Here is a 13,437-nt window from a genome sequence, read left to right as displayed (position 1 = left end):
CAGTTTTGATGTGAGTGTGACTCAAGGCCCCACCTTTTTAAAGCTGGAAATGTGAATTTTGAGACGGCCCCAACAATCAGGTAAGATTCTATATCTCCAGCCACATTTCAGAGCAGCCAAGGTACAGGTAGGCATGGTCATGGGGGAAACACGAGACTCCTTTCTCCAGACTGCATTTCTGGAGATGAGGGTGGGGACTCTGTGTTGGAAGTTTCAGAAACTCACAAGTGCAGAAAAAATAGTCATGGTCAGATAAAGTAATTAAATTCACAAGAGACTGAAATAGAAGCCAAACACTGACTAAGAGGTAAATGAGCTGGAGAGCAGACTCGATGGTTAGAAGCGCGTATTGCTTTCCTGGGGGACCTGGGTTTGGTTCCCAGCACCGGAGGAAGCTCCCAACTGCCTGTCACTCCAGTTCCAACAGAGCCAATGCTCTCTTCTGGCCTCTGTGGCACATGGTATATGTACACAGGCACCCACGTGCACGCGTGTGCACGTGCATGCACACAGACACACAGACACGTGCACACATATCAAGAAATAAAACCATTAAGAAGGTAGGAAACTTTATGTTTTTAAACAAGTACATTCTCAATGTAGGAATTAAAATTACAATTAAACTTGGTGGGTGGTAAAGACCCAGGTTCAGAAGAATAGGCGATAAGCTATGTAATGACCAAGGTCACTGAGCTGTGATCGCCCAAGGCCTCCAACTATGTGGCACATAGAATTACTCACAGGGTCCTGCTTTCCTATAGAGTGCTGGAAATACCGTACATCAACATATCACATAACTTTAGCTTGTAGTGAAATATGTCATTTACATCATTAAATTTAATTCTTTTTTTTCCAGGTCTGCCACACAGATTGGCTTTTAGATAATGTGGTTTTACAGTTGAATCTCAGAGGGTAAGTTTTTGTTTTGGTTTGGGCCGACTATGACTATGTCGTCTGGGCTGGCTTCAAACTTGCCGTCCTGCCTCAGCCTCCTGATGCTGGGATTAAAGCTCTGCACCACCATACCTACTTCAGGGGCTAGTTTCTGGACGCTATTAAAGGCATTGTCTGTTAAATCCAGCAAGTCAAATCATTAGCATGCATTTTCTGCCTTCAGTATTACTTGGGATGAAAGAGAGAGTTTGAAATGGAAATATCCAACCAGTCTACTGTGACAGAATTTGTCCTGCTGGGCCTCTCCGCCCATCCCAAACTGGAGAAGACGTTCTTTGTGCTCATCCTGTCCATGTACCTGGTGATCCTGCTGGGCAACGGGGTCCTCATCCTGGTCACCATCCTCGACTCCCACCTGCACACGCCCATGTACTTCTTCCTGGGGAACCTCTCCTTTCCGGACATCTGCTACACCACCTCCTCGGTCCCCCTCATCCTCGACAGCTTCCTGACCCCCAGGAAGACCATCTCCTTCTCAGGCTGTGCGGTGCAGATGTTTCTCTCCTTTGCCATGGGAGCCACAGAGTGTGTGCTCCTGGGCATGATGGCATTTGACCGTTATGTGGCCATCTGCAACCCCCTTAGGTACCCAGTGGTCATGAGCAAGGCTGCCTATGTGCCCATGGCCATCAGCTCCTGGGTGGCTGGTGGTGCCAACTCCTTGGTACAGATATCTCTGGCAGTACAGTTGCCTTTCTGTGGGGACAATGTCATTAATCACTTCATCTGTGAGATTCTGGCTGTCCTGAAACTGGCCTGTGCTGACATCTCCATTAATGTCATCAGCATGGGGGTGGCCAATGTGATCTTCCTGGGGGTCCCAGTTCTGTTCATCTTTGTTTCCTACATGTTCATACTCACCACTATCCTGAGGATCCCCTCTGCTGAGGGGAGGAGGAAGGCCTTTTCTACCTGCTCTGCCCACCTCACTGTGGTGATCATCTTCTATGGGACCATCCTCTTCATGTATGGGAAGCCCAAGTCCAAGGACCCACTGGGGGCAGACAAACATGACCTTGCAGACAAGCTCATCTCCCTCTTCTATGGACTTCTGACCCCCATGCTGAACACCATCATCTACAGCCTGAGGAACAAGGATGTTAAGACTGCTGTAAGGGATCTGGCAAGTCACAGATGCCGCACCCAGTGAAGGAGGAACATAGTCTATCGCCCACATGTTCCGATGGCTCTCACTTGAGGGACAAGTTGCCTTAGAGCCAATCAGTGTGGTCCACAGACTGACATCATCTGGGAGCTTATTGGCATACAGAGTGCTAAGGCCCACAGCAGGTTCACTGACTGGGAACCCTCATTTTAACAAGATTCTCCTGGGGACTTATATGCCTGCTAAACCTGAAGAAGCATTGGTTAAGAGTGTGGAATGGGGTGCAGCCTGCCCAGTTCAAGGGCAGTGGGGTTGGGTGCTCTGGTCCTGCAGAAGGAAAAGGGGAGGGTGAACCCATGTGGGGGCTGATCTGAAACGTGGCAGAGGCCAGGAGCCCGAGGCCGGGTCAGAGCTGACCAAGAAGCATTCAGAATCCAAGTCATGGATCCACCTGGCCAGAAAGAAAAATCCAAAGTTAAAGAACCTGTCTCCAGAGTGGAGAAGGCTAAGCAGAAATCTGCCCAGCAGGAGCTGAAGCAAAGACAAAGAGCAGAGATCTACAATCTCAGCAGAGTCCTTGGAGCTGGAGCAACAGCAGTTTGATGAGTTCTGTAAGCAAATGCAGCCACCTGGGGAGTGAGCCCGCCCCCATCCTAGTCAGAGGACCTGGGGCCTCACAGAACTAAACAAGACTCATGGAGACCTCTGCACTCAACTTCCTGTAGGTAACTTCCACCACACTGGTTCCTCCTGCTCGCTGGGTAGACTTTTCATCTGGGACAGCAGATTTTTTTTAAAGACCCCTTTTCTACTGTGTGAGGAAAAAAAATCATTGCTTCTGGTAAAATGGTGTGTCTTCCCTAAAAATAATAAAATACAAGCCGGGCGGTGGTGGCGCACGCCTTTAATCCCAGCACTTGGGAGGCAGAGCCAGGTAGATCTCTGTGAGTTCAAGGCCAGCCTGGACTACCAAATGAGTTCCAGGAAAGGCACAAAGCTACACAGAGAAACCCTGTCTCAAAAAACCAAAAAATAAAAAAATAAAAATAGAAAAATACAAAATATTTAAAAAAAAAAAAAAAAAAAAGAGTGTGGATGGATGCTGCGGTGTGTTGTCTGGATCCCCACTCCTGCCCAGAGATGAATTGCTCATCCGCTCAGCCACCGGGCCTGTCGGTGGTTGACAACATCGGTGGATTACTCTGCAGCACTGCCCCTCACTAAGGAGAGCCACCACACCCAATGCCACAGGCTCTTCTCAGGTCGGCCCACACCCGTAACCCACCAGTGGTGACATGAAGCCGTAGCCCTCCTGGTTGTCTCTAAAAGCCATCCACAAGCACTTCTCTGTGGCAGGTTCATGTTCTCTCCCTGCACAGGTCCTCAGCCGCCTTCAGCAGCTCCCACTGAAAACATCCTGCATGAAAATCACAATCAACCCCAGGGGAAGCCAGCCTTCGACACGAACAACTATGTCGGCACAGGTGTGTGAATAGTGTGCGTGTCATCTGTGTGTGCCCTTTACAGCCATTGCCTCTGCTGGCTCCCGGAGAGAGAAACACGTGACTTCCTTTTGCTTAAAGAAAAAAATCACCCCCTAAAAAGCATTTACTGCATTAAATCCTTTTAATGGTTTTTAGAGATGGAGTCTTGTGATACAACCCTGGCTGGCCCATCATACACAGAGGTCCACTTGCCTCTGCTCCCTCAGTTCAGAGTTTAAAAGTGTGCCCACATAGGGACTCTTAGGACAGATACCTGTGGTGATATTGTGCCCCCCTAATATATTGTGCACCTTAATAAACTTATCTGGGGTCAGAGAACAGAAGAGCCACAATATTAAACATGGAGGTTAGGCAATGATAGCACACATGCCTTTAATCCTAGCATTCCAGAGGCAGAGATCCATCTGGATTTCTGTGAGTGCAAAGCCACACTGGAAACAGCCAGGCATGGGGGATAATACACGCCTTTAATCCCAGGAAGTGATGGCAGGAGGCAGAAAGGTATATAAGACGTTAGGACCAGGAACTAGAGCCTAGTTAAGCTTTTAGGCTTTTGAGCAGCACCATTCACCTGAGAGGCAGCCAGTCTAAGGAAAAAAGACCAGCTGAGGAATTGGCAAGGTGAGGTGGCTGTGGCTTGTTCTGCTTCTCTGATCTTCCAGCATTCACCCCAATACCTGGCTTCAGGTTTGTTTTTATTAATAAGAGCTTTTAAGATTCATGCTACAGACACCCAGATGCCTTTGTCCAACGCTGCCTTTTAACTTTCTTGTGTTCACCTTGCTTGGAGACATGTGTTGCATGTGGGGACATCCTTACTGTATTGGGCTTAAGTGAGGGCTCAGAGGGGTGAAAGATTTGCCTCCAAGAAAGTAAAGCTGTCTCTGGCTTGAGCCTGAGTGGTGTGGGCTGAGGGGCCCCAGTCAGAGGGCCTCAGAGCTTCATCTCCTCAGCCTTTAGAGAAATGGTCAAGCCCTGGTCAAGCTGAATCATACAGTGTTGTGGAAGCTCGGCACACCTCTCCTGTGGCATCGTGGGCAGTGGTGCTTATGTTCTCAAGGTGACACAGATGAAAAACTCTGATGCCAGCTTCCTTCCTCCTCCTCCTCACCAAGGTGTTATTAGCGCAGAGGATTCCTGTAAACAGGTACCTTTACCCACTGAACCATCATGCCTGTCCCTATCCGTTATTTTATTTTGTGTTATTTTCTTTGATTAGAGATAGAGTCTTGTTATGTAGCCCAGATTGTCCTGAACTCTCCATCTTCCTGCCTCTACATCCTGAGTGCTGGGCTTATGGGCATGCATCGTGATGCCCAACTATAATTGTAATCTCGTTAATTTGTGTGACCAACAGTGGGAAGTTAGAGATGCTGGCCTACAATAGACAGGGCCATAAAATGAGAGCTGCACGGGGATCCTCTGCCGCCTCCTTCTTCTAGGAGAAATGATTTATCTAAATTCTCTGCAAGAGACATAACAAGGAGTAATCCTATTTAAAATTTAATTGACAAGTTCTTATATGTCGCTCGACATGATATCTCTCTGCATTGTAGAATGGCTACATTGAACTACTTAAGCAACTTTCAGGTATACGATATATTGTCATTGACTATGGTCACCATAATGTGCTGTAGAGAAATAAACCCATTTGTCTCACCGAGTGGAAAGCTTGTATCTTTTGATCAACACTTCCTCCTTCCTCGGCCACCTCTGGTCATTATACTACTTTGTTGGGGTTTGAATGGATGTGTCCCACAGGCCCGTGTGTCTGAACAGTTGCGTTCTGGGAGATTGTGGAGCCTTTGGGACTGTCACCTAGCTATCAAGAGTGGGTCCTGGGAATGGAGCTTGAGGTGATTGCTGCTTCTGGCTCTGGTCCAAATTCTGCTTCCTGGTCTGCTAAGATGTGAGAACTGCCTCAGGCTCCTGCTGCCATGGACCTAGCTGCTCCAGACTCCTGCCTCTCCTCCGGCCATGGACCTAGCTGCTCTAAACCTTCATCTCCTGCCACGATGGACCCAGTGAACTGTGAACCAAAGCACAATTCTCCTCCCTTGGGATGCTTCTGTCGGGTATTTGCTATAGCAACAAGAGAAGAAACGGATGTGCTGTTCCTATGGACTTGAGGTCTATAGATGCCACATGGAAGAGCAGTGTTTGCCTTTCCTACCTGGTTATTTTACTTCATGGCATCCAGGTTCATCCTTGCTGCAAATCTAATACTTCATTTTAGGCCTTCTATCCCAATTCCTTATTTCAAATTGTCTTCTTCTATAAGGCTGGCAAAAGGGACTGAATATTACTTCAGTCTTATTTATGGCTATAACTCATGGATACAGAGGGTTCCAAATTAGCAAATCCCAGAGGAGGTGTGTGATTGGCTCCCCACCCACCTCAGTATGGTTTCCCATTCATAGCAAATGAAGCCCAGATGGGGACTTTGAAGCAATGGTACCCATTTAGGAAGGTTTTGCCCCTTTTGTACCACATAGTTAAAGAGGAAGTAGGCTTTGCTAAAGGCAGTACTTATTTCAAAATGCTCACATGTCCTAGAGGGAAAACATGCCTTTATTCTACACATATGTGTGTGTGGTCGCTGGTAGCAACAGTTCAAATCTCTCCTCTGCACAGTTCTATTGTGTAACTCCACATCACCCTCACACTTGACATTGGCTCGGTTGAGACAGTTGGTTCAGTCCAGTGGGATCTCGGCGAATGTGACAAAATCAAATTGCAAATCGATAGTTCTCGGGGAACTAGGGATGAGGAGGAAGCAGAACTGATTGGGGATTTGACATTTGTTTGGGGCAGATGAAAATGTCTCAAGCTGGACACAGGTGGGATTTGCACCACATTGTGAATGTGCTATATGTCCCCAAACTGTCCACTTTTACATAGTTTTGTGTAATTCAAATATAACTTCAGTAAAAATATGTCAATAGAAACTAACTCAGTGTTTTTATGGACCCGATGGTGATTTGTGCAGTACTCATGTCTGGTTAAAGTGCAGAGAGTAAAGAACTGTGGAGAACTCGCCTTGAGCTGTCTGGGGCACCACAACAAGGCCTCCCCCATCCAGCGTCAACATTAAGGCTCAGAGAACATCAGGGAAGAGCGGGGTGGAAAGGTTGTAAGAGCCAGAGGTCTGGAAAGATTGATACAAAATCGTATATTCCGGACATGACAGAGCCATTGAGCTCTCACGCTCACAGCACCAGAAACAAATCAGTCCACATTCTGGCATGAGGAGCTATTGGCAGTCGGTGACCGCTGAAGTGAGAATCATTTCCTTCAGCCATGTGGCTCGTGGCACGTTTCCTAAGGTCCCTCCACCCACGGCATATACATAGCACTCATTAGATTCGGGTGGTTATAGAAGAAGAATAAGAAGGAAGAGGAGGAGGGAGAGGTTAAATTGGGAAGATACATGGTACAGGGAATCCCGGAGGAACTGATCTGGGGAGCCCAAGGCTTAGATATCATTTCAATACATTGTGTTCATGTATAAAATTATAAACAGATAAAAATCCTAAAGAATAAAAAAAGAAATTCAGTCTTAGGGTCTCTGAGGTCCCAATAAAAATGGAAGATGATTTTATTTATTTATTTATTATGAATACAGCATGTATGACTGCAGGCCAGAAGAGGGCACCAGATCTCATTACAGATGGTTGTGAGTCACCATGTGGGTGCTGGGAATTGAACTCAGGACCTCTGGAAGAGCAGTCAGTGCTCTTAAACTCTGAGCCATCTCTCCAGCCCCATGGACAAATGATTTGATTGAATATTTCTCCAAAAAAAGGTGTACCAGTAACCTGGTGCATGGCGGTGCACACCTGTGAGGCCAGGTGGTTCACACCTGTGAGGCCAGCCCTGAGGAGGCGGGGTCATGGTGGTGCACACCTGTGAGGCCAGCCCTGAGGAGGCAGGGTCATGGTGGTGCACACCTGTGAGGCCAGCCCTGAGGAGGTGGAGCATGGTGGTTCACACCTGTGAGGCCAGCCCTGAGGAGGCAGGGTCATGGTGGTGCACACCTGTGAGGCCAGCCCTGAGGAGGTGGAGCATGGTGGTTCACACCTGTGAGGCCAGCCCTGAGGAGGTGGAGCATGATGGTGCACACCTGTGAGGCCAGCCCTGAGGAGACAGGGGCATGGTGGTTCACACCTGTGAGGCCAGCCCTGAGGAGGTGGAGCATGGTGGTTCACACCTGTGAGTCCATCCCTGAGGAGGCGGGGGCATGGTGGTGCACACCTCTGAGGCCAGCCCTGAGGAGGCGGGGTCATGGTGGTGCATACCTGTGAGTCCAGCCCTGAGGAGGCGGGGTCATGGTGGTGCACACCTGTGAGTCCAGCCCTGAGGAGGCGGGGTCATGGTGGTGCACACCTGTGAGTCCAGCCATGAGGAGGCGGGGTCATGGTGGTGCATACCTGTGAGGCCAGCCCTGAGGAGGCGGGGGCATGGTGGTGCACACCTCTGCAGGCCTTGTTGCTTGCAAGACAAGAACATTATAGACTAACCCGTCTCCCCAGCTCCAGTTTGCATAGTTTAAGTTCAGTTGAGGTAATTTCAGGATGGTCCTCTGGCTTGAGGAGGCCTCTTGGTGCTGCTCGCAGCTAGGGAGGACATATGCACCGCCCAGCCAGCCATCTGACGTGGATGCTGAGCCCCCATGTGGTGGGGGAGATGGGTAAAGTTAGTTAATGGGGAGAGGGACTAGTGAAACACTTCCACAGTTCTCCAGAGGAGACGCAGACTGCTGATGGTGTGTCCATCCGTGAATTCAAGCCTCCCTGTGCCCTTACTCACATATTCCCTGACTGTGGGAAGGCCTCTTTTCTACCCCAAAATCCTCGGTAGCCACCCTAGGGCCTGCAAGCAGGAGGCTAGGTGGGGACATTGGGACAAAACAACCCTCAGTCTCTAATGCTACTGTCAACAGCTGCTTGGGAGCATTGGATGACCAGGGTGCCTGTCTCAGCTATGGGGACCATCATCCTCTTGTGACCAAAGCACAGTTGGGCCTTTGTTATCCCCCATTCCCAGCAAGGCCGGCAAGCACCGGGCACAGGGCAGGGTCTTCCTTGTCTAAGGAACATTCCTTTACAGTGAGGGTTCCGACTCACACAGGCCTGTCTGCTGTTGTCTAATTGGATTTGTGGAACACAGACCCGAAACTCCCGGGAGCCCTCCCAGCAAACTTTAAATTGCCTCTGGGATTTAGGACCGGCTCCCAAACAACGAGGACTCTAAACTTTCCCAGGATCCTTGATAAGCCCTCTGGAGAGCCAGGTGAAGGGCAGAGGGCAGAAAGCACAGAACACGGGCAGCCGGCAAGTGGCATCTCCAGGGGTCTCTTATCTTATGTTTTCCCTGGGAATGGGGAAGGGCAGTTAGAGTTGGGAGCAGCACGACCCCCCACCACCCCCCGGCCCCCCCCAGCTACAGCCAACCGTGTCTTTCCTCCTTCTGCTGTGCCCGAGACAGCGAGGCAGAACTGCTGTGTGTCCCAGGCCGACAGACCAGGCTGGGGCAGGTGAGCGCAATATAGGTAGCTGAAACCATCCTTTTCCTAGCCCAGACAGCTCCAGCCTCCTCCTCACCGGGGGACCTTCTGCTGGGGGAGCTCCCCTCTGCACCATGGACTTGTCCGCCCGGGGGACACAGGCCGGCTTCTCTCTGTGGCCAGACCTTCTTCAGGTAGGTGAGAGGAGGAGCCAAGCGGGGGCTCCAGGACAGGGGGCATCCAAGGTCAGACTTGGTCCTGGCTTCCACACCCCTCGGGTGGGTTCTTTACAGAGGAAAGGGAGGAAGCAGGGAGTTCAGGGAGTCCTGGCTGGTGCAGGGGTAGGGCGGGATGGGGGCACGTGTGTGGAGGGCGACAATAGAAGGGGGTGTCTGTCTAATGTAGGGCAAACTTTCTCATCATCAAGGCTGCCTGGCGGAAGGGTGAGAGATGTGAGCTGCCCATCAGGTGTCGGGACGACTGGGAAACGGTTTTAGGTCTGGTTTATTTTTTCCTGGAAGACTCGCACAGTTGAGGATGAGAAGTTACGTCCCAGCCTCCCGGCCAAGGCTCCATCTCCTTTGCATAGAGCTAGCATCTCTAAAACCAGATCTCTTTTTCTTCAGTTACTCCCAGTGCCTCCAGCTCAGCCTCTCTGATAACTGCAGGAGGAGAGCTTCAGCCCGGGCTTGGCTTCTCTCACCCAGTTCCCTAGCAACAGTGGGTGCAGCCGGGGCCCCACTCATGCCCCTCAATCTGCCGGCTACAAGGCAGATTTCTTAGAGCGGCGGTTCTCAGCCTTCCTGGTGCTGCAACCCTTTAATACAGTTCCTCATGTTGTAGTGACCATAAAGCTATTTTTGTTGCTGCTTCCTAACTGTAATCTTGCTACTGTTATGAATTGTAATGTAAATATTAGATATGCAGGATATCTGATATGCGACCCCTGTGAGACAGTCATTAACCCCCCAAGGGGGTCTCGACCCACAGGTTGAGAACCACTGTCTTAGAGGATGGGGCCATACATCTATTGTCTGTGAGTGTCCTAGGGAGGGTGAGAGTGAGCAAAGCGTCATAACTGGGCCCTTTTGTCTTCAGTAGACACGTTCTGTACAAATGGTAGGCGAGAACATATATGATGAGGTGGAGTCTAGGGGAGACTGGAGAACCGCCTGGCTCTGTCCCAGCCTTGTGGTTCTCAGAGCATCGGTTTCCTCGTTGTTTTAAAACATTTATTCATTTGTATGTGACATGCACACACATATGCCACAGTGCTCATGTAGAGGTCAGAGACCAACTTAAAGGAGTTAATTCTCCCTTTCCATCGTATGGGTCCTAAGAACAAACTGAGGTTATAACAAGAAATCCACAGAGTCTGTTAAATTGGTAAAGGAATTTATTAGGGGAAAAACTCACTGTACATAACATAACAGAATAGTCACAGGTTCTGGAATGCTGTTCCAGCCGCCTGACCCAGTCGGGTCTCCAAAAACCACGAGCAAGAAAAGAGAACTGCCTACGTGAATCTCAGGTCTGCCTCTGTGGAGCTAAATTATTATCATAACATTATTGTAAGGGTACAGAATTAGGCTAGAGGAGAGAGATGATGCCAATAGCTAACATTACCAGGAGTGACAGCGGACTAGGAGAATAGAGGGAGGGATCTGGGACCAAGCCAGAGAAGTCCATGTGTCTGCCCTCTTCTGGAACCCTGTAGCATTCTAAAGGTTCCTCTTTGTGGTTTTCATGTAGCCCTGCACGCAGAAAGAGACACATCCCTTCCCTTCAGGCATGCCGGCTCCACTGGCCTGGCTATATCATGGTTTTCCATGGATCATGCTTGGTTAAGCTTCTATCAGAGGCTTTTTCCTGCTTGAACCAAAGCATCCTGACCTGATAGTGAATTTTATCCCTTCAGCACTGATTTTACACACTGGCATCTAAAGGGTAAATCTAATTATACATTCTAGAAACGTGCCCCTATACTGGTCCTCGTAAGTGCTTGTTGTCTCCTGTTTTCATGAAAGAGAAAGAGAACATGAGAAATGGAAGTGGCCAACCAGTCCATGGTAGCTGAATTTGTCTTGCTGGGCTTGTCAGATCACCCAACGCTGGAGAAAACCTTCTTCCTGCTCATCCTGCTGATGTACCTGGTGATCCTGCTGGGCAACGGGGTCCTCATCCTGGTCACCATCCTCGACTCCCACCTGCACACGCCCATGTACTTCTTCCTGGGGAACCTCTCCTTCCTGGACATCTGCTACACCACCTCCTCAATTCCCCTGGTCCTGGATGGTTTCCTCACTCCCAGGAAGACCATCTCTTTCTCAGGCTGTGCGGTGCAGATGTTTCTCTCCTTTGCCATGGGAGCCACAGAGTGTGTGCTCCTGGGCATGATGGCGTTTGATCGTTATGTGGCCATCTGCAACCCCCTTAGGTACCCAGTGGTCATGAGCAAGGCTGCCTATGTGCCCATGGCCATCAGCTCCTGGGTGGCTGGTGGTGCCAACTCCTTGGTGCAGATATCTCTGGCAGTACAGTTGCCTTTCTGTGGGGACAATGTCATTAATCACTTCACCTGTGAGATCTTGGCTGTCCTGAAACTGGCCTGTGCTGACATCTCCATCAATGTGATTAGCATGGGGGTGGCCAATGTGATCTTCCTGGGGGTCCCAGTTCTGTTCATCTTTGTCTCTTATACCTTTATACTCACCACCATCCTGAGGATCCCCTCTGCTGAGGGGAGGAGGAAGGCCTTCTCCACCTGCTCTGCCCACCTCACTGTGGTGATCATCTTCTATGGGACCATCCTCTTCATGTATGGGAAGCCCAAGTCCAAGGACCCACTGGGGGCAGACAAACAGGATGTTTCAGACAAACTCATGTCCTTATTTTATGGAGTGTTGACTCCCATGCTGAACCCCATCATCTACAGCCTCAGAAACAAGGATGTGAAGGTTGCTGTAAGGAACATGGTGGGTTGGAAATGCCTCATTCATTGATATAAGGGAAATGGGTTATTTCCTGGTTCTGTGCACAGCAGGGCTCTGTTGGGAATGACCACTTATTAAGCATAGACTTGCTCACTGGTCCTACAGATCAGTTTGGACTGAGTTCTTCTTGAGTGGCTGAGGCTGGATCATCAACTCTTTAGACTAAAGACAGTGGTTGTACTAAATGACCTAGAAAAAAGAAAAATATTGTGAAAATCAAACATTCTTTGTATGCCTAAAAAAGCAATAAAAACTTGGTGAAAAATATGTTTCTTTCTTCTTCAGTGAAAACTAGTTGGTATGTGTGGGTCAGTTTGGTCTTTTTTATTCTCTGTACAATTGGGAACACAGTGTGAGAAAATTCACTTCTTATTTTATTTTGATGTAGATAGAGTCTTACTGTGTGGCCCAAGGTGGTCTGGAATACACAATCTCCCTCCATGTTTAGAACATTTATATCACTTCCAAAGGTTCCCTCACGTCCTCTTACAATCAGTCCACACTCCAACCCCAGGGAACTCCTAAGTAATTTCTAGAAAGTTTTGTTTCTCTAGAAATTTCAGACAAATAGAATGTGTATTTATTTTTATGTCTGGGTTTTTTTTTTCTTTTCCTCTTTCATGTTCTAGATGTTTAGCCAGTGGTAACATATATCAAAAAAAAGGGGTCATGAATTCCAGAGAGGAGCCCAGAAGATATGGGAGGGTGAAGAGGGAGGAGTCGATACGATGCAAATGCAGTGTGCTCACGTCTGAAATTCTCAAAAAGTTAACAAGTGTGTGATATATCTAAAGCTGAGTTCCAATGGAATGTTAAAGTTTTAAATATATGCTAGAATTTATAACTTTTCACCTTAACAAGCTAGGAAAAGAACAAAGTAAATGTAATGTGGGGACAAAGGAAATTACAATACAAACTATAAACAAACACAATGAAATGGAAAAGAGACAATAGAAAACATTAACAAATCGGATAGGCATTATAAAAGGGAACAAAGTTGATAAAGACTCAGCATGCCTCAGGCTGCAATAGAAAGAGAGTAGACAGATAACCAGATGACTGAGAGAGAACACATGAACTATCAAGAGTTAAAAAGAGTTGCTACTGACTTACAGATATCAAGACGATAATAATAAAAGGATATTATGAATTACTTTAGGGACTAGAACTCGAACAATTTAAGTGATATGCTTAAGTCCTCTGAAAAAATACAGTTTACAAAAACCACTAAAAGAGGAAACGGAACATTTGAACAACTCTATACCTATTAAGCTAGCTGAATTTATTATTAGAACAAAGCCACAAAGAAAGCTTCAGGCCTAGATGGGTTTTTCTAGTGCATTATTGCCATAATTGTCATGGTAAGCAGGCTCC

The 13,437-nt window shown here is 48.2% G+C and overlaps 2 protein-coding genes and 1 pseudogene across 2 annotated transcripts; all 3 read left to right on the top strand.

Moving 5' to 3' along the window:
* The first annotated feature begins 1,147 nt into the window (after positions 1 to 1,147).
* Positions 1,148 to 2,104, top strand: LOC143271649 (olfactory receptor 13C7-like). Its single transcript, XM_076563539.1, has one exon. The coding sequence runs from the start codon at positions 1,148 to 1,150 to the stop codon at positions 2,102 to 2,104; it is 957 nt and encodes a 318-aa protein (XP_076419654.1).
* A 396-nt stretch (positions 2,105 to 2,500) lies between these two features.
* On the top strand, positions 2,501 to 2,699 carry LOC102922794 (small vasohibin-binding protein pseudogene; annotated as a pseudogene).
* Positions 2,700 to 10,672: 7,973 nt separating this feature from the next.
* On the top strand, positions 10,673 to 12,330 carry LOC143271648 (olfactory receptor 13C7-like). The gene has a single exon (XM_076563538.1). The coding sequence runs from the start codon at positions 11,116 to 11,118 to the stop codon at positions 12,070 to 12,072; it is 957 nt and encodes a 318-aa protein (XP_076419653.1). The 5' UTR covers positions 10,673 to 11,115; the 3' UTR covers positions 12,073 to 12,330.
* The last annotated feature ends 1,107 nt before the right edge of the window (positions 12,331 to 13,437 follow it).

This window comes from Peromyscus maniculatus, chromosome 2, assembly GCF_049852395.1.
Source record: "Peromyscus maniculatus bairdii isolate BWxNUB_F1_BW_parent chromosome 2, HU_Pman_BW_mat_3.1, whole genome shotgun sequence".
In the NCBI taxonomy this organism is placed as follows: Eukaryota; Metazoa; Chordata; class Mammalia; order Rodentia; family Cricetidae; genus Peromyscus; species Peromyscus maniculatus.
The sequence above is the reverse complement of the archived record's forward strand: the minus strand, read 5'-3'. Positions and strand labels throughout refer to the sequence as shown.

What these genes read in the sequence shown, in the direction of transcription:
- LOC143271648 (XM_076563538.1), top strand. Translation starts at nt 11,116, where the DNA reads ATGGAAGTGGCCAACCAGTCCATGGTAGCTGAATTTGTCTTGCTGGGC.
- LOC143271649 (XM_076563539.1), top strand. Translation starts at nt 1,148, where the DNA reads ATGGAAATATCCAACCAGTCTACTGTGACAGAATTTGTCCTGCTGGGC.